We start from the raw sequence: 21,426 nt of genomic DNA, 5'->3' as shown, positions 1-21,426 counted from the left end.
CCTGACCATAACATGAAAAAAAACCAAATGTGCAATTCCTCAGGCTTATGTGACAAAGTCAAACTTTAGCCTATGTTGTGCTCACTTGGTTGTCTGTGGCATAAGCAAATCTCTCCTACATCTTTACCCTTTCCCAGGCAATGTTAAAATCTTGCCTGATTTGTTTGTTCCTGATTTATGCAAAATTTTTTAAAATAATGTGAGTTGAGTGCTAGGACTCTCCAAAAAGTAGGGAAAACGAGCCTTTTCCTGAAGGGGATATTCTTGGAGACAAGCAGGCAGTGAAGATGGTTGAAAGAGCAGAATGCCAGCCTTTAAAAGTGATGGAAAAGACCCTTCCTAGGATCTGTCAGGCACTGGGTCAAGTTTACTGCAGTCCAGGATATGGCCCAATTACTTAGAACAATGCCTGGGGAATGGTTCCCAGTTCTAATGACACTCAGCACATGAGGAAAGCTGCATGATTTGTTCTGGCATAGTCAATATGAACTTTATCTGCTAACAATTAGGTATACTCTATGTTACTGTGGTATCATTTTCCTTTTTTAATCTAAACCCTTGGTTCTTTCTTCAGGGATGCTACTAAACAAGATCTAAGCAGAGATACCTCATTGATTTAGGGTCCTTCACAATGGTTAGCCTAGAGTGAATTCTTTTTTGTGCAGTTGATGTTCAGTACTGCTATACTTGAGTGGGGGTGGTTTATTTGAGGGTAGGAGTTTAAGCATTCTCTTCAGGCTAAAATGTTGATGTTGGTTTGGTTCCATGTCACTCAGGAGCAGTGACAGGCAGCACCTCACCACAGTAAAGTGCCAGCCTTTCATGCATGGCAAGTCCCACCTTCTTGCTTAGCTGGGATTTCAGTGCTGTGAGGCCTGGGAAAAGGTAAGGCTGGCCACAAAGCTAAGGAAACTGGGCTCATAGTGAGGGCAGAAACAAACACCTGGTACGGCTGTTCCTGGAATTAGCCCTTTCTGTACCCTCCTGAAGTTTGACAGCTTTCTCTGCAGGTACATATGGTTAATTGTATAACTTAATCTTAACATCTTTAAAATTTTGTTCACATCACTGGTCTGGGGATGATTGTCAAGGGGGTGATTTTGATGTAGGTCAGGTTATTTAAGGCCAAAGTGCTGCTCTTTCTCTAATGGTGAAAGAAATTTTCAGGCAGAACTACTCTCTCAGTATATCTAAAGGATAAAATTGACTTGCTTACACATCTGCCTCCTAGAGCAAAAGAGACACCAAAGAACTGTCTGAACTGCTTCTTCCTGAATGGGTATTAAAGCAGACATGGTGCATTGGGAACTCCCCAAGGTTCTCATTACTACTCTTTTTCTTCTTTAGCATGAAAATACTTTAAGATTTGCCCATTTACCTTAAGAGTCTCAAGATCTTTTCAAATAATGAAAAGGTTCAGCAAGGCAGGAGAGTCACCCATACTCTGTGGGGATAAAGTGCAGTAGATGATTTTTCCATGGGTCACTTTAAAAATCTGCATCACAGCACGAATAGAATCAGAATTCATGATCTTCTGTTCTTATTCTCCCTTTTAGGTTGTAACATCCTGTTTCATTCTCCTGAGCAATGCAAACAAATTGTTACCCTGTCCTGGAGCACACTTTACAGGAACTTGCCCCATGAAGTTCTCTGAGTTCATTATTCCTGATTCAGTTTATCTGAGGACATAGCAAATGGACCCTTTTACAGAGTGAGAAGCTTCTTCCATTAAACCAAGATTTATAGGTTCCCACTCTGATCCCTTTATGGCTTGCTATACATTCAGGGGCAAAAGCAGAAGAAAGCAAGTTATGTGATTTGGTAGTCTGGTAATTTTTTGTACCAGGGGCAGAAGACAGACTTCCTCATGGTTTCTCTGAAAAGATAAGGTCCTGAGTTCATACAAGGCATTTTGGGAGGCAAGGAGTTTGTGTATGGCTCTTAAAGCTCTGTCAGGAAAGCAGGGACACAAGTGAATTACTTGTCACAAGGTTATGCTGTAGCTTACCATGGCTGTAATTCACTGCTTCTATCAGTGCCACCCCTTCAGCAGTGCTGGAGCTTCACAGTGTAATACTGCTGGACACTGCACAGAGAGGGTATTTAGGAGAAGCCTGTCAACAGATACTTTATTATCATAGATAGCAGAAGGCTATTGTAGGTCCTGTTTTCTAAGGAATTGCTGTTTTCTATTATGCTTTTCTTTTGTATTCTCCTGTCATTTTCCTCTTTCCTTAACCTATGCTGGAAAGATCAGGTTTTCAATAAAGCCCTTCTGTGGAATAACCTTATTATCCTCACATGCCAGCCCTTGGCTGACACAGAAATCATCCAGGGCAGTCAGAGAACTGACTAATGATTCAAGGCAAGAAGCGCCCTAAGAGTTAAAAGTTGGAGAGGGGTCAGAAAAATGAGACCAGTGTGGTCAGTGTAGCAGCAGCCTGTATCACTCAACCTTGGACTTCCTCCAGAAATTAAGGTATTCAACAGATCCCCCTACTGTGGATCCAACCCTGCTGGATCAGGCCAAGGGCGCTGCCATAGCTGGCACAAACCTGACACCTCAGAGGAGTGGTACAAGCACACCTTAATGCAAGGGCACCAGGGCAGATCTCAGCACAGTGAGATGCCGAGTGTCTGTGTCCCAATGCCTCCATGGGTACAGCAGTGCTCTTGCTGCATTGTCCTTCTCACCCAGAGAAAAATGGGGCAGATTTCACTGCACTTCAGAGACCTTTGCTGAGTTTCAGCTGTAATAGAAACACAAACACATGTGGAAGGTTTATCTTAGGAGGGTGTTTTCTTGGAGAGCTGAATTTGCATTCAAATCTGTTACCCTGGATATATGCCCCGTTTTTAACTGAATTTCTGCAGGGTGAACTACTTACCAGCACGAAAACATATTTTGGAGAATAGGGATATAGGGTTTTTGAGCAATATTTATCTATTGGCTGAGTTGTGAAAAATTGCATAGTGTTTTTATTATCCTAAGAAAAATCTTCATCAATAGTGTAAGCTATACCCACTTTGGGTTTAAGGATGTATTGCACAGAGATCAGTTGGCATTTGGACATGTAAGAGCAGGGAGCCTTTAGTGTTCTCTGAACTTGGCCTACCTCAGATAAAGCTTTAAAGCCTAAAGCCATTTGAGTAAGATTGTTGGGTTATGATATCTACCAGGAGCAGAGGCAGACTTAGCATGGGCCATGTTTGATGACCAATTTATGATTAATTTTTATCTGAGTCATATAAAAAACCCCACTAAAACTTTTCTGTGCTGAGAAATGTCATGTCACTTATTGTGGCTACTCCTGAAATCTGTGTTAAGCTTCATCCTGTTTTACAGCCAATCTACTTGTCAGAGAATTAAACCCAGCTCCCTAAACTGCTGTAATAAAAAGATGGGATAAATTTGGAGGCTTGGACTTGAGGACTTCAGAGCCAGAATGTCTTGTGCCTGCTCCAAGATTCATTCAATCTTTATGTTGGAACCCTAAATACTAAATTGTTCTTTAATTATCTGGCTCAGTACAACCAGAATCTAGAATGTCTTTAAAAAATTGCATCTCGGTTGGAAATCTTCTTGATTTCACCATTTCCCATGAAAACCTCATTGTGATTTGACTGCCTTGATAATTACTTGCTCATTATTAGGATAGGACAAAAAGCCTGCAAAATCTGTGAGCTCAATAAAGTCACTTGTTTTGACGTGCCTGATTGTTCTTTGGAGATTGGTAAGGAAGGCAAACAGCACTTTGCATCTGTGTCATCAAACCTACAACTGCAAAATTCAATGCTAATCAAATTCTGTCACACTTTATATCAACTCAATGCAAAATGAAAAACAAACGTGTCATGGAAACAGGCTCTGCTTCTTTAATGAATGCATTTTAACCCCATGAAGTCCAAACCCTGGGACTCTTCAGTTCCCCCTGGGCTCCCCACTGTAAGAGCCGAAATGAGGGATGTGGGACTCCAGGCGGCTCTCCAAAATGCAGTTTATTCCATCCAAGACATTGCAGCAGTCCAGGGTTGTGGGTTACAGAGCTGTGCCTACAGCTGTCAGCTCCAGCTGCAGGCAGGCCTGGAGACCCTTTGGTTTTGGTTACATTGCATTATATACTTTTCTTTGCTGAGCATCTTAATAAAATAGAACCAATCTGTCCCTTAACTATTGTCTATAGCCTATCATAACTACTATCATTAACATATTCATGTTACTATTCTCCAATCACTAAAAGTCAGTACATTACAGTTTAAGCCAGAAGTTGTTTTTCAGTTTTCTTGCAGTGGAAAGTTCTGAGATCTTTTTTCTACTTGCCACATCAGCAGGCTTGTTTGCCCGTGCTATCTTCCTGCTTGGTTAAAACACCTTCTTGTTTGGGGTGGGTTTTTCCTTTGTTCTAATTTATAAAATCCCCTTCTAACTAACATACCCTTTGCCTCCTTGGGTATCCAGTAAGACTGCCTCAGCAATTCTTTTCTTCTATATCAAAACTTGCTTCCAACTCTATTCCTTCATCAGACTCCACATTTAAAAATCTTTCTGCTGAGCACACATATCTGTGAGACTTTCTTGTCAAACTTTCATCCTTCCCAACACCCCAGTGCTATATCTAACAGATATAATGTTATATCTAGCAGAACCTTTCTGTGGCTGCAATGAGAGGTGATTGCCAGGTAACAGTTCTTAACCCCTCTAAATTGTTGTTCATCTGGCAGTCTTCAACGGTTGATAACAAAACATTTATTTTCCTCCATGCGTATAAGGAGTCATCCCCACTGAACTGCCCCCAAGACAGACAGACCTCTGCAACATACTCAGCTAAAATTAAGTAGGTTGGTCTTCTCCATTTGATCTGGTGTGTTTGAGATTTCAGGCTGCAGCTGTAACTGTGCCTGTGCCTATTTATGTCTGTGCCAAGAACTGATATTGTAAAGTCTTGCTTTCATTTGACAGCCTGATCACTCCCCACTGAGGGGCATGTGGGGTCTCCTGCATGTCCTGCTGGGTGACTCTGTCCCTGGTTGTGCCTCCTGCTGGGCTTGCTGTGAGGTCAGCCCCATCTGTGAATGGCACGGGAGGGAACCAACACTCACAAGGGCTCAGAGGCTTTAAGGCTTCTTGTGGGAAGGGAACACCCTGGCCCCAGTGCAGGAGATGCCTCTAGGCTGCACCTAATACCATGGGACACTACCCATCACCATACCCTGATAGCTCTCGTTATCTAGATAATTCCAGCAGCAAAAGAGATGAAAATCAGCACAGAAGAGTCTCAGTCCAGGAAACAGTTGTTATTTTAGCAAGGGAAAGATATGATGCATGCTACTTCGACAATGACTAAGGAGTCAACAGTATTATAGTGAATAATTATGGATGTCGTGGTTCCTCTGGATGCCTCCACGGTCTGTTGACATGATCTTCCTTTTACAAGGGTTGAATTAATACCAAAAGCCACCATCCATGCTCCTGTATCTGCCAGACTTTGGGAGTGTTGATGCATGCTGGGTCAGGTGTGAAAGGCAATGCACAATTTTATCAGCAAGATCTGAACAACCCTGTGGCCTGTGTTCCCTCCCAACTGTGATGGCAACCACAACATTTACATTTAAGGAAGAGAAAAAAATCAGTAGCTTTAAAAATTTTTCATAGAAGGAATTGTAGTAAGAATAGTTGATGACTAAACTATAGTGTAGTTTCAATCTTTTTTGTGTTACAGATATTAACTTAATTCCCTGACAGCAAGGAAGATTCTATTTTCCTCTCTTGGCCCTGTCATTAATCAGCCTTAACTACTTAACCATCCTCCAAGAATTAGCATTCACAGCATATTAATCCATAGCGATCAATAAACATGGTGCTGAGTGAAACACAAGATACAACACAGTTGAGGACTAGGTTTTAGCATTCTCTCAGAATTTACCAACATCTTCTTGGAGATGAGCTGTATCTGAGCAGTGTTTTACTTCTAGAAAAGAGCAAAAGGACCCTGACAGCAAAGAAGTCCCATGAACTATGCTGAGGCAATCCAAGTTAACTGGTTATCCTGAGCTCTGAAGAGCTGTGTTACGGAGCTATTACAAATTTTCATATACTTGACTATTGTCACTGGAGCTCCACTTCATTCTCTGTGTAATCTATTTACATCTTCTTCATTTTAACACAAAGGTCGTTGCTTAGGCTCACTTTGTGCCAGAACCAAGAGCTCAACGTGCCTTAAAGCAGTAAGGGCTGTTGGGAGCATCTCATGTCTTTTCTCAGTTGTTTCTTAGCAGGTGGTAACACCAGTGCTGAGTCAAGCCCAGGCAGTGGAACTGAGCATCCTCCTGCCCAGTGAAGCCACTGACTCTGAGCTGCCTGTCAGCTGCTCATGGGCAGCATGAAATGAATCCTGCTCAGGGTCAAATGATCTCTATTTGAAAAATCAATATTTAGAAGAATTTAGATAATATTCTGCAAAATGTTACTATCAGCATTAGGTAGAGTTATCCATTGTGCTTAAACATGCAATGGAATTATCCTGTTCATTCCAGATTAAATATATTTATACTCATCTAGTCTTGGGAGTTCAGAATTTCAGAGTGATTAGGATTTGGAGATTGGCCATCCTGGGCCACCCTCTAAGAAGCTGAAGTCAAATACTCAAAGAATATCAGATTGCAGAAGCAGAAGGAAATAGCTTTCAAACACACCAATACAGTTGACCCAAATATGAATAAAACATTTTATCAAAGCTAGAAAGCAGGATTTGTAGGAAACTGGCTTTAGGCCATTCCTTTAATTTTAGTGAGAGTTTTGGGTTTTATTTCCCAGTTTTATTGCATTTGATTTTGTCCATTTGCAATCTAATAATTACTGGTGATGGGAACATCAGCAGCTAACATACCCCACTGAGCTGAGAAGATGCTAAAATGCTGAGACAGAAGAATATCAAAATGACAGCATGCTGCAATTACAAGCAACTGTAAGACGAGTCGGATATAATGATTTTTGTTCACCTTCAAGTTCAGAATTGGCAGGTATATAATTTTGTCTTTAACACTGGTAAAAGTTGCTTATGGAAGGCTTATTTAGCAGTCTGGTATAAGATAGTATTCTCTGGTATAAGATAGTATTCTCTCTTTAAGTGTTCTTGTTTTTTCATGTGATTAAAAGTGTTGGTGCTGGTGTTCTCAGTGCCCTGGATGACCAGGCACATCCTGTTTTACACATACAGTGACAAGAACACTACAGCAGGGTTAGTGCTTCAGCAAGATAAGTTCCAGGAAGAGCAACAGGGATGTTCCTAGTCTACAGGAGCTGTTATGTTACAGAGCTATTACAAATTTTCATACACTTGACTATTGTCACTGGAGCTCCACTTCGTTCTCTGTGTTAGTCAACATTGTCTACAGTGTTAGGTGGAAAATGTAAAGAGAAGTGCTTGTTTAGCCTGGCAAAGGAAAATGGTACAGATGTATTTTGACTGCTCACATTTCCAGCTGGGAATAAACATCCCCCTCAAGGGTCAGTGGCCGACGGAGGGGATTGCTTGGGGAGCCTCTATGTTCAGAAGAGTTTAGCAAGCTGAGGCAATATTCTCAATAATAGATTAGGTACAGCTATATTTATCTTGGGGCTGGGGACAGAGTGCTTCATCCCTCCATGTCCCTGCAGAGTCTGCTCTTAGTTGTTCACGTGCTTTGTCTCAGCCTGGATCGCCCTGTCATTGCCATGGCCATGGTTCTGCAGATTTTCTCTACTCACAAAGTATGACACTGGCTACTCCCAGCTATTTTTCACTCAGAGTTTCTTGAAATGCTTGGGGATTTTTGTTCAAATAACAGTTGATAGCCTCTCCCAAGCAAATATTACATCACCTCCTTTACAGTCCAGTCTCGATCTCTGCACCTGCACAAACACCTCCCTATTCCTGTGAAAAGGGTGTGTAAGCCTTGTTCTTTAAATGCGCAATGTTTTTGTTGTGCCTGTATTTTCAGAGTATTTTAAAAGTTTATTCCTGGAAACACTCACATTCCCTTCCATGCTCTTATGTTGGTGGCTGGACAGATGACTTTAAACAAGAATTATACATCTCCAAGATGGTAATACCTCCTTGTGCACCAGCATTTCTTAAAAGTGTGGCTTGGGCACAGTGAATACCCTGCATATTTAATTATTTATAGGCAAATACTGTATCACTACTAATGAGCTAGCAATGTAATTGTAAGTGCTTTGTCAAGAATACCAGAGAAGAACTAGTCCAAAGTTGAAGAACACCCAGTATTTGTTCATGGATGCTTTGGTTCATTCTGCTTGTTTCTGTCTGGCAAAGCCACAGCACTGAGTTCTTTGTTCTGGCTTCTTGTCCGATCTTTTATATACATTTTAATGAGTGTATTTCACATTTAAATACATTCACTGATCTGAGCCTGCTTCTTATTTTCCATCTCCTCAGAATTATTAAGACCTACTGGCAGACTTACTATAGGTTTCTAAATTTCAAAGCTCCAGGATTAGTGTTGGTATTTTAGCCTTGGAACTTGCTGTCTTCACAATTCTGTAGCAATATGAGAATGTGAAGCTTCAAACAAAATGTGATTCCTTCTTTTTCTGTAAGCTCTTAAATGATTTTGTCTCCTTTTTAAGGAGATGCTTGCTGCTTTTTTTTTTTTTTTTAATTCAGCATATGTTTTTCTGTCCAGTTACATTACTGCTATATATGTACTTTTAAAGACAATGTAAGCAGATAAATATAACAGCATTTTGGCTGAAAAGCCAATGTCCCCATAATGCACTACTGATTTACCAAATAATTACCAAATAATTGTCTTGGTAAGTATCAGAAAGGTTGAACTTTAGATCTTGCATATGGGAAAGTTTCTAGGAAATCTCAAATCTCAAAAAAAAAATCTCAAAATTCTGCCCAGAGGAAATTTCCTGTGTAATGGACAAATGAATGAGAGTGGACATGAATAACTTCCCCTTGGGAACCTTTCTTTGGGGTAAGAAAAAGAGAGTCAGTTTATGCTGTAATGTTAAAAAAAAACCCCAAACTACAAAAAACAACAAACAACAAAACAAAAAAACAAAACCACAAAAAACCAAACCAAGGAAACAAACAAAAAACCCCTTCCTGCTTCTCTGAAGAAACAGCCTGCTTGGACACCCCTCTCCTGCCAGTACACCAGGGTGTATTTTCTTCACTATATAAAAAAGCTCAAGTCTTCATAATGCTCATCCTGCAGAGACTGAAAGTGAGGGTTTTCAGGCTTTTAGGTAACAACAGCAGCCTAAAGAAAATCTGCCACTTCATCCCCATCCAACTCCAATCCACACACAAGTTAAAGTTTGAGCTATCTTGCTTGCCAAAACCAAGTTGTTTGATACTAAAGCTACAAACACTGTAGAGATGAGTTATCTACCAATTACAACACCTTATCCACAGCTTATCAACTACTAATCCAATTAGTCTGCCTGGCTCCCTGCTGTGTGGCTTCCTGGGTCCTCCCAGGCTGGAGGCAGGCAGTAATTCACATGCGCTGAGAGATAACAATGCAGGAAAGACAAGCTCTAAAAATTCTCCTAAAGGAGGATGAGTAAATCACTAACTGTCCCAAGAGTAATTGAGATGCCATGATCACTGGAGCAGGCAGTCTGTAATCACGTTTTATTGACAGCTCCTAAAGATCAGTCTTCTTCGGAGCTGCCTGGAGTGAAACCAAACCGAGCATGTCTGCAGGGCCTGGTGCAACACAGAGTGACAGGACCAGACCTGACACCAAGTGATGCACCTTGGGTCAGGGACAGCCCCCCCAGCCTCTCAGACAGGCTGTGCACAGGTCCCTGCTCACTGCAGGAATTCCAGCATGTCCTCAGACACAGCCCAGCGAGTGGGGCAGTTTGTATGCAGAGAGGCACCACCCTCAGCTCATCTGGTACTGTGTCCTTGGGAGGACAAAGGCAGAGGTAGCTGATCTTGTCATAGAACACTTGCAAATACTGGTTTTTTATAAATAAATATTGTACTTTAACATTTATTAAGTTAGTGTTTGAGTACTTGAGTAAGATAATTTTTAAAAATCATCTGCTTCCTTGTATACATTTGGGAAGCCATGTTTCATCTCTGGGTTTGGTGTCTCACCTTTATGAACACCTGAACACAATCCTGGAAAATCAAGAATCTTAAAGACAGCCTGCTACCAGACACCACCCAACAACCCACAAAGACATTCCACTGTACCACAATAAATGGGTTCTCAAATACACTCGGCTGAGAAGGATAGAGATTCTTTAAACATGTTAAAACAAAGTGATTTATTACATATGCAGTTTGTGTGTTGGTACCAATAACCATTTTGCATCCTCTTTTTTGCAGGAGGTGAAGTCACCAAGCCCAGGTTTGCTCAGTATTTCCATGGCAGCCTGGCCAGTCTGACAATACGGCCAGGGAAAATTGAGAGTCAGAAAGTGATTTCCTGTTTGCAGGCCTGCAAGGAAGGTCTCGATATTAATTCTCTTGAGAGTCTTGGCCAAGGAATAAAGGTGAGGGATGAAGTGACATAATCTTTGATAAAAATTTAGATCTGATTTATGAAATGGAGAGCCCAAGGTAGAGTACACAGTGCAAATGTACTCCCAGAAGCAATGTAATTTCCCATAAAATCATGCAAAGGAAAAACAGAAAAGTAAAAGAGCTGTAACACTGCAAAGAAAACTGTTTCCATTATTGCAGAGCTAGATGATCAGAAAGTAAGGTACTGCTGATACTTCAGAGCCTGTATGAATTGCCAGGTTGTGTTTTCATGCTTATTTTGTTACTTCTACAGAAACAGACGTGATTCCAAAGATTTATTGAATTTTGATCTCAAGTAGTTTTAAAGCAGTCGAATACATAAGTCCTAATGCAATACCATTCTAAAAGTCAGTGTGTTCAAGGAGGAAAACTTTATGGTACATGAAAATTGAACACAAAAAACCCTAAAGTCAAGAAATTAAATTTTTAGATTTGAACATAGGTCATTATCCATCTTCATTATGCATATGACTACTGGTAATGTAGAGCTTTTTCTAAGACTGGAGAACCACAGACAAGGAAATCCTGTTTCAGCTGACCTAGTGGCTAGTTGGGTTTGCATTCATTCAGCTAATTCTGAAATTCTGTTCTTTGGATACATATGTAGGATGTTGGCTATTCCAATGCTCACATAAGCTGCACTGTCAGTTTTCCTTTACCATTATTTGGTAGCAGTGTTCTTGTGCTCAGTGTAGATGAATTTGTGAAGCTGTTTCCTAGCACACAAATACCACTTCCAAAGGAGCTGAGCTTCCATTCCAGCCTAGGAAGTTCCTTTGGGTGGAGACAATGCATCCTGAGAAACTGAACTGGGGTGTCTTGTTGTGGGGTTTTCAGAGAGGAGGAGGATGCTGCTGTCATATTTCATCTGGAACATGCAGTAGGAGTGCCATGGACAGCATTTTATTAGCCAAACCTTTCTGTTGTACAGACTGACCTGAAAGGCACCCAAATGCCTGTCTGGTTGCAATGGTGTAGTGTAACTGACACATTTTGGGAAAACAAGTGTAAAAATGAAAATTGAAAGTGCAAAGGTAAGGAGGAATTTTGCTAGCTCTAACCCCAAAGAATTATTTTATCATCCTATCAAGGACATCATTAAGAATTTCTCATTGCTGCTTCTCACAGCAACAGGACACAGGGGTCAGTTAAAGCTGTTTTTAAAAGGTAGCGCATACAAGGAGCAGGTAGGGATTTCTGGAACCCATGTGCGTATGCCTAATAGTAATTTCTTTGCTGGGGTTTTCCATTAATTAAAGTACTGTACACTTAGTCCATGGTGCTTAAAAGCATAGTAAATCCTCCCCTGTTGTTGCCCTCTGAAACTTGAAAATATTTGAGTCACCCCTGTTTCATGGGCTTGGGAAAATCCCTCTTCTACCACCCACTGCTGCTCCAGCATTTGTGACTAGCTTCTTCACTGCACTGGCAGTGCAGAGGGAAAAAGGAAGACAGGGGATTGTTTTCTGCCTTTTCATGCTTTTGCAATCCTTCAAAACATCTTCATTTTCTGAAATACAGATGAAGCATAGTGGGGTTTTTTAAGTTACTGATGTTGCTTTTACTGCCTCAGCAAGCCAACAGTGAGAGCAACAGAAGGAGGCAAAATGAAAGGAGCAAGGAGAGAGAGATTGTGGAAGGGTTGCTTTGGGGAGCTGACAAAAGGAAGCTCAGCTGAAAGCAGAATAGTTGCCTGACCTTGAAGAGAAAATGAGAGAGAAAGGTGTTGTGGTGTCAAAACAAGCACACCTGATCCCAGACAGGAATGTGTGACAGCTGCAGAGACGATAGGTTCAGGTTTGGTGGGGCTGTTTATGTGGTGCTCCGCAGATTCAGTGTTGGCAGACTGATACTGGTGTTTTGGGGACTTTGGACCATGGAGATTCAAGCTTTAACCACCTAAGAAAGAGCAGTGCAGCAGCAGTTTCTGAGACGATAGCGTTGGACTGTTTTTGGGCTGCAGCCTAATTTTCAGTATCTGTAACAGCTCTCTGAGACACTGTCTAAACTGTTACTATTTTTAGCTTCTTTAATGAGAAAGACAAAAATGGCTCAGACTGAGCCTTTCTCTGGTCCCTCTGGCAGCATTCCAGCTGTTTTGCAGCTGAGCTAGCTAGAGACTGGCTAGCTAGAGTCTCCTTTGCTAATTTTATTCTCTACTGTTGCTAGCTTAAAGAGAGGAAAAAGAAGTATATACAGGCTGGGATTCATGTTAATCTTCCTCTTTGTTAAAAAATACCCTTTAGTGTGATGTGGCCTTCCTGCACAAGCTTTAAACCCAGTCCTCCATGTTGTGTTTCACAAAGGACCCTGCACTTCCTCCTGTTCTTCGCAGTCTGTTTGATGTGTTTTGCTTTTTAACCTTTCTGGCTGTAAGCAAGTGTAGGCAGCCACTGTCTGTATTTTAACAGAACATCTTCACATTATCAATGCCCAGCTTTGGGGAAAGCCTTTGCAGGAGAAAAAAGTGCATTTCTGTCCTGTGCTGGCAACAGTCAGGTACAATGTCAAGTGGGTGACGTTGGTTTCCTCGGCAATGCAGATGGTTTACTGAACCAATTAACAGATAAAACATGTAATTAGGATTAATTATGATGAACATAAAAATCAGTCATTGGTCATGTCACAACAGTGACAAAGTTTTTTGGTCATCAAGACTGATCTGTGTTCAGTGCAATGCAGTAGAGAAGGCTTGGGGCTACAAGAGCAGGCAGTGATTTTGCAGGGTTTGCTGGCCCAAGTGAGCAGCTCCATCTTAAATCATGACACCCTTATTGATCATCAGGCAGGATGAAGAGTCCCCTTTAGTGTGTCTGACATTAATGAAGATGTAGGAGGCAAATGTTGAACTGTTTTGTTCATTCATGTTGAAATACATCTCAGAAAGGCAGCCCAGGATAAAACCATAACAGAAAGCAGCCAAAATATGCTTATGCACACTAGGCTGGCTCAAAAGGCAATGCTTTTATATGGGGAATGTGTTTAACCTAAAAGGATTACACAGAAATAATAATCATGGTTGTAAGTTAAGGTTTGAACCTCTACAGAGTTCAAAAATAAATAGCATTGGAAATTGCTGCAGAAATTGTATCAGCAAGGTTGATAAGGTTGGGAAAAGAACAGCAAATCTGGAATAATTTGCTACAAAATTAATTATAACAGTAGTCATTTAGGTGACTGATACAAGTACATGTTATAGAGAATAACATGTGGATTCAGCCAATGATAGCTACTGAGATTTCTTTTTCTTAAATCATCAAAATTTTTACTTACATCTGTGCAACATTCCTTAAAATATATATATTATTTTGTACTCTGTACCTGGTCCCTTAAATACTAATTATTTGTATTTCTCCTAGTATCACTTCAACCCTTCCCAGTCAGTCCTTGTCATGGAAGGAGATGACATTGAGAATATAAATCAAGCCCTCCAAAAGGTCTCATACATCAACTCCAGACAGTTTCCTACTGCAGGCGTACGACGTCTCAAAGTCTCATCTAAAGTCCAGTAAGTTACACTTCAGCTGAATTGGACAGATTAGGACCATCTTTAATGAATTGCTTTTCTCATTTCCCATGTAAAAAGAATGATTTTAGTTAAATTAAATTGATCAATCATACTGCTTTGTTATTGAACTTTAAAGGATTAATTTAATTTACTTTTATGCCAGTTTACATGGCGGATTACTCTTGATATTACCCTCTGAAGAAGCCTTTCTTGTTAGTGTAATGCTCTTTATAGTTTTGGGGCATACAGTCTGGACTGAACAGTGTATTTACTGCAATCTTATTTACTTTTAATTTTAAAAATTTATGATTCCTTCTGAGATAGCCAGAGCCATGACTTTTTAATGCGGGCCTGTTCCATCAAACAGAGGACATATCTGCAAGAGCAGTATCTGTAGGTGTGCTTGAAACAGCCTGTGTGTGCCTGTCCCCTGATGTCTGTGCTGTCCCTGGAGCACGGGTGGAGGCTGGACTGGCTCTGTGTCCGTCCCTCTCCGTGCAGCACAGTGTCAGCAGTGGTGTTCAGAGCTGCCCACAGCCTCTGCTGGGCTCCCCTGGGCTCTGCCCTGTGCAGAGCAGGGAAAGCCAGGCTTTGGAGGGAGAACAAGCCCAGTTCTGAGAGCTCTCAGCTGCTGGGGACACAGCTGTTCCCAAGTGCCCAGGCCGTGCCGGGGACTGAGCTCTCCAGGCAGCCCCACTGGAACTGGCCCAGCTCGCGCATCCCAGGGCTGGCCCCGCTCCTGGGCCAGCAGGAAACGAGGCAGAGCTTGTCAGGAGATTTACTGCCTGCACACTGCTGATTCAGGTGAAAATGGAAGTACAGGCCCCTTTTGTCCACTGCAAATATTGGAGGGTCCCAAAAAGAGTTCATAATGGGACCAGTTTAAATGGAAAATCAGGCCCTTTTCATCATCAGGATAACCGTGTTGTATTCATCAGCTACCACTCTCTGAATTTAATGTTTGGTTTGCTGAAGTTAGTTGTTATCTAATTAACTTCTTTAACCCTTTACTGCCCTGTTAAATGTCACTTAAACATTAAAATATTATTCTGATAGTCACTTTAGGAAAGACTGAGTTTGTCCCTCAGAATGAGTATCTGTGAAAGTGGGAAGGGAGGGAGAGCTGGCCTGTTTGCACAGCGGTACAGGAGTATGTCCTCATGTGTGGCAGTGCCTGAGGATTAACTGGACTGACCTGAGAGCCACGAGCTGGGCCTGGGGCATTGCCAGTGCCACACTCCTCTGATGTGCAATGTGTTACATGCAGTTAATGACTGATGTATCTTTTCAGATGTTTTGGTGAAGATGTCTGCATTAGTATCCCAGATATAGATGCCTATGTAATGGTATTTCAGGCCAATGAGCCCAAGATTACCATAACTGGGATGGACCACTTTGCTAGACCAGCTGCACAGTTTGAAAGTGAAAGAGGTGTTATTTTGTTACCTGACATCAGGATTGTCAGCACAGTCACTAAAATGGAGCATTCAGTGGACTTAAGAGAACATGAGAGAGGTTTGTGTCTTTCTTTTAAATATTATTACTCATTTTGTAGCATCTCCTCATATTTTTTAAAGTATGGTGCAAACTAGTAATGCAAAGGAAGTCACTTCACCCAGATTAATTAGGCCGCAGTAATGCTGTACTGAAGAAATTCAATTCAACACTGAAAAATGTGTTAAATGGTGGCAGATCAGAAGGTGCTTCAAAAAATGCAGATTTTCCATGTAGTATTCATTTAGTATACTTTAGAATAATTCCTTTCTACTCTTCCTTTCATATTTTGTTTGGTAGGGTATTTTCATTAGAATGCCTCGACTTGTAACAGAATTTTGTTAATTATGATGATAAGGTGAAAAGCAGTAATTGAACAAAAGTTGAAGTTTTAGTCTGCTCATTTGTTTCCAGCCCTGATACTTGAGTGATACTTGAGAAAGTAATCTCATGCCTCAGTTTCCCACCTATAAAATGTACATATAATCATTTTAAAATAGTTATTTTCAATGATGACTGTTTAAGGCTAAGCAATGTGTGTATTATTATTCAACACTGTGTGAATGTTCAAAAGTATAAATCAGGTATAAAATAATTGTCTATAAAGGAATGTTTTGAATGTTTGTGTGCAAGGCAGATGAAATGTCTAGTAATTTGAGGAATCATTCTAAACACTGTTTGTTGGACTAGAATAAGCAGCAACCAGATGTATGTCTCTGAAGAAGAGAAAATGGGTAATGGTATGCAAGTTTACAGGCATGGATTATCTGAAGCCTACAAATTTGACTTGGGCTGCATTTTTGGATATGTTACAGCTGCAACTTAGAGCATAGGTACTCAGATTCACTGCACCAGGAGTTGGCAATCTAGGGCATAAGGCTTTCCTGGCTGTGCCCTCCTTCCCAATGCCTTCCTTCCCAATACACCATCTAACATCAAGTTTGCAAAATGGGCAGGAAGCTCCAGACTTGCAGTGTCTGTGCCCTCAGGGAGCTGCTTAAGCAGTTTTGCCACACACTCTGTGCTAAGTTGATCAGAGAATTTAAATATTAATTTGATATGCTACTCTTTTTCCAGGAACAGAATTATTTTTTAACTGGTACATGTTGAAGGACAGTCAGTTTATAACTTAATTTCTTTAAGTCACGCAGCTCCAGATCTTGCTATTTATAATAATGCCTTGCTCTGGGATAGATGGCCAGGTCTTTGTAATGTAAATTGTTTATGGGGCACAGAGTAACTGAGAGAATCATCCAAGCATAGATATGTTGGATGTGTATTTTTCCAGTTAGGTTTTCCTTGAGAAAGCTGGTATCAATTCAGCACTGAAACGCAGAATTTTTTACATGAAATTTACATCAAATTTCAGTTTTCTACTTCCAGTAATGTTCTTGGGTGCCTTATACTACAGAGCAATATATTTTCTATTTATCTCACTGGGTGTTTGTAAGGCCTTCATCATCACAGCCCCTGTGCAGGCCAGACACTTCTCTTGATTTGCTTTAAGTGTGCTGGATTTAATATCAGCAAAAACAGTTCAGCCATCTTGACAAAAATTGAAAGCCCTGATGCAAGGCACATAAAATGACTGAGCTGTTCTGTGATAATTTATCTTCATTTCCATCTTTTTTTTCATGCTTCATGCCATGGGTTCACAGCCAATAAACAAGTGGTAGTAGAGGAAATGCTCCACAACTTGGATTTCTGTGATGTTTTGGTCATTGGTGCAGAACTAGACCCTGAACAAGAGTGTTTAGAACTAGATCATGGGGAGCTTCAAGGAAAACATCTAGACGCCACAAATTCCACTGCAGGATATTCAATCTATGGTAAGATTCAGGAAATTTGCTTTCCATCATTTAGTCACCTCAATTATATATTGGAACAAAGGCTCGAATATGTAAGAAATTGGACAGAAATCAGTGATTTTCTAGCCATGAAAATATCCCAAGGGTGACTGTATCTTAAAAAACACAGCTGCTTCTTGATCTCTGGATGTGCTGTGTTTGCCCTTTGGATTCTCAGCATCCCTCCTGCTACTCCCCAAGTAAGGAAAACAGCATCCCTGCTTTCTTTAAATGTGGGGTTCTTGTGGACCATCACAGTGGAACGTGGGAGTGAGGGGGTTCCTGACAATGCGGGACATTGGCCATTTTTTTCCTCATCACTAAGTAATTTATTCTGTACCATTGCTGTATTTTTCCCTCTCCATTAGGGACCTACGTTCAGTTCCAAAAACTATCCTTACATAATTGAGTGTCAGGGAACATTTGATGCCCTGTCACTTCCAGACCTTTCTGCTGAGTTCCGCATGTTCTGTGAGCAGTTGATTTGTTGTGTATTGCCAGAGCAGTGTTCCCTTGCCTGTCCCAGAGCTGTCCCTGCCCTCCCACCCTGCAGGTGTGGACAGCATGTTCAGCTACGAGCAGGTGCTACGGCAGCTCCGCTACCGCAACTGGGGCACCTCGGCCACCTCGGACAGGAAGTTCAGGGTCAAGTGCTCCGAGCTCAATGGGCGCTACACCAGCAATGAATTCAACCTGGAGGTGAGCACTGAGTTCAGCCTGGAGGTGAGCAATGAGTTCAGCCTGGAGGTGAGCAATGAGTTCAGCCTGGAGGTGAGCACTGAGTTCAGCCTGGAGGTGAGCACTGAGTTCAGCCTGGAGGTGAGCAATGAGTTCAGCCTGGAGGTGAGCAATGACTGAGTCATGTTTTCCAACCTAGCACTGAGGCCTAGAGCCCAGGTAACAACTCCAGGAAACTGCAGGACCTACTTAGCAATATGGTCAATATTAATAGGTGTTTAAAAAGACGATTAACAGCTTAATAATTGTTAATAAAATAACAGTTATTTCATAATGTTTAGGCAACACCTAAAAGCTGATTAATATAGAGAGAAGAAAAAGTCACTACTTATCCAAACAGGTAAATCAAAAGAGTCCTGTTCTGTGCCACTTCAGAGTCAACAGCCAGAAAGGCTAGAATGCATTTTTCCTGCTACAAATTAGAAATATATTAAGCTATGTATTTTCCACTGGCATTAAAAAAAAAGAGTTAATTTGTCCTTTAGCATCTGTGAAGTAGTGTCCCTATCTGCTAATAAACTTCATAGTCCAATATAATATATGTAACCAGCAGGCTTGGAGTATAAAACACTTTTGAGTATCTGGTCTCTTATTTTTCTCTTCTCCAGGTTAATATTCTACACAGTTCCAACTCAAACTTCATGGACCATGTAAATCACATGATATTCCAGCCCAAATTTCTGCAATCTGTTCAGCACCCTGAGGGGAGCGTAAGTGCAGTTCACAGCTCAGGTATGTGACACCTTCCCAGAGACTGCTCACAATGATTCCGATGTGTCAGTGTTTCCCTTGTGGGTCAGCCTGCTCCACAGACTAAAGCCCTGAGGTCCATTGTTTCAGCTTCTAAGACCTCTCAGAGATCACAGGTGTGAAAGAAGGTAACTCTGAATTCTATTCTGTCCAAGAATGTACTTTTAAATTAAAACCTCGTATCCTTTTTTAAAGTCTTCATTAATGGTTTTGTGCTCTGACCCCCACGGTTAAAAAATATATAGGATATATTTTTATTTAATTTTTAAGCAATATGAATTAAAATATATACCCAAATCTGAAATCTTTTCAGTGAAGTTAAATGCAGGGCAAAGATACCTGTTTGAAAGTTGGATTCTGAAATCCTTTTAGCTGAATGATTCATATGTAAAGAAGTGAAGCTGATGTAAAGTGTAGGCAGTTGTAAGTAGCTATATACAGAGATGCTTAGAAAATTACTGTATTTTTCTTTACATTGTAGAGACACTTCACTAAAATGAAACTGAATGTTTAATGGATAAACTATGGCAAACTGGTTTTTTTTTGTTCCTAAATACTGTTTTGATTTCAGACTTATATTCTTATAGTCAGGGCAAGGCCACAAAATGGGTTATGGATTGGGTTATCCCATGGTCCTGGAACTGCAGTACCTCGAGGTACATAGAAAGTGGCAGCATTTCTCCAGTAACCCAATTATGGAGCTGATTACATGTAGTAGTTCAGAGAGACTTCCTGTGACTAGGTGGAGACAGGGGCCTCTCAGAGTACACCCAAACAGTGGGGCGAAATGTCTTGAGTCCTCAAGAGTCTCCCAGGAAGGTTGTAACACAGACAAGTAGGGTGGCAATGCATTTATTTCTGGGAGCTTGAGATTGAAATCACAAGCAATTGAAACCTTTGAAAATATAAGCTTTGAAATGTACATTTTGTCTCAAGTAAGGTTGAGGCCTCAGCTGTGATCAGAAGGGGTCAACATGCAAGTGAGTTAACAGAATTTTACTGCAAAAACTATTTGATTCTGCACTTCTTAACTACCTGTTTTCTGTAGTTAAATGGCTCAAAAAACAAAGGTGAGCATGCTCACTTTTTAGTTAGGACTTATCATACTCGGAATAAGATACCTGTGAACACCATTTGTGTGTGCTCCACCTTAGTGGATGGGCACTGGTCAACACTTTCCATCATCCAAGGCACATGGCACATGGAAGGTGTCTGTCCTGATTCTCAGTCCAGAGGAGGGGGTGCTGTGGATTGAAAATGAACAAGATTATTGAGGTTTAGATGACTTGTTCCACAAGTGTAACAGCATTCCCTTTGCCACCCTTTGTCCCAGTGGTTCCCAGCGTGGCCACGATCGTTATCATCATCTGTGTGAGCATCCTGGTGTTGGTGGTAACGCTGGGTGTGCTCCGGCTGCGCTCCGCCCGTCAGCACGGCTCCCTGGGGCACCAGGGCGCCAGGGACAGCGAGATGGACTGGGATGACTCTGGTCTCACCATCACCGTCAACCCCATGGAGGTACTTAACTCTGGCACTGCCAGGAGCCACTGGCTGGGCTGGCAGTGGGTTTGAGCATCTTTCAGGGTGCAATTGTTCAGCTGTGTGTGTGTACACTCAAAACCCCAGCCCAGTTCTCAGCTCTGCACACCTTGATCAGATATAATTCAGAACTTCAGATTTGTTGTCATGTATAACTACTAAAGAAGATGGTGAAGAACTCTCAGGTACAGCATCACTTCCACTCCATCCATGTGTGTTTGTAGGTACCCACGATGATATAGTTGGCATTGGTTTTAACTTTTTATGTAGGCATTTATACACTAAAAGGAGGGGAAATCATCAGCAGTTTAAAGAAGATGATGTTAAAAGTTTAAATTTGTAATGTGGCTAACAAAGAGATTGCTTATTGACATTACATTCTTCTTGTAGTAGTTTTTGGATGTTTGCTACCAACTTGTATGAATTTGATGCTTAATAATCACATAATGATGGAAAGCAGATTTGCCCAGCATGTTAGCGTTTCTAAATGCTCATTTGAGACAGCTCTGGCTGTCAAGAAGGCACCTATCTGCTACTGTCTCATTTCTTTAAATGTATTGTAGAAATACGAAAAGCCACACCAGACAGAAGAGGAGAGTGGGGAAGAAGACATAGATGATGAAGAGGAAGACACAACCAGTGCTGAATCAGATGATAGTGAAGAGGAGGAAGAGGAGGAAGAGGAGGAGGAAGTGATTGTCCAGAGAGGAGACAAACAGAATGCCACTAGGCAAGAGCAGTTGGAGTGGGATGATTCAACACTCCCCTACTAACAAACAGCCCTTCAGCTACAGCTCTTTTGTAACAACCAATACAATGTTTTTTCAGAGCCTATGAATTCATTGACAGGATTTGAACTTCTGCTTGCCTATAACTGTTTTGCCTAAAATGATCTTGTTGTAGTAATTGATAACGATAGAACTGACCCTTTTCTTACAAAGCCTGGAGAAAAGGTGGTCCAAACCTCCTGGCACATGCAGTAATAAAGTAATCC

General features: G+C 41.2%; 1 protein-coding gene across 1 annotated transcript in view; it reads left to right on the top strand.

Annotated features, from left to right (window-relative positions):
• The window catches only part of CLSTN2 (calsyntenin 2), a gene marked incomplete at both ends in the record, with an annotated part of 337,070 nt that extends 315,865 nt beyond the window's left edge, over positions 1–21,205 (top strand). The window contains 8 exons of the mRNA XM_084212187.1: positions 10,359–10,525; positions 13,916–14,064; positions 15,356–15,579; positions 17,217–17,387; positions 17,959–18,104; positions 18,752–18,875; positions 20,227–20,411; positions 20,996–21,205. Coding sequence (XP_084068313.1) covers positions 10,359–10,525; positions 13,916–14,064; positions 15,356–15,579; positions 17,217–17,387; positions 17,959–18,104; positions 18,752–18,875; positions 20,227–20,411; positions 20,996–21,205 — 1,376 coding nt within the window. The remainder of the gene's footprint in view (positions 1–10,358; positions 10,526–13,915; positions 14,065–15,355; positions 15,580–17,216; positions 17,388–17,958; positions 18,105–18,751; positions 18,876–20,226; positions 20,412–20,995) is intronic.
• Between the last annotated feature and the right edge of the window lie 221 nt (positions 21,206–21,426).

The sequence above is a fragment of the Fringilla coelebs genome (genome assembly GCF_963513975.1).
Source record: "Fringilla coelebs genome assembly, chromosome: 10".
Lineage (NCBI taxonomy): Eukaryota > Metazoa > Chordata > Aves > Passeriformes > Fringillidae > Fringilla > Fringilla coelebs.
The sequence above is the reverse complement of the archived record's forward strand: the minus strand, read 5'-3'. Positions and strand labels throughout refer to the sequence as shown.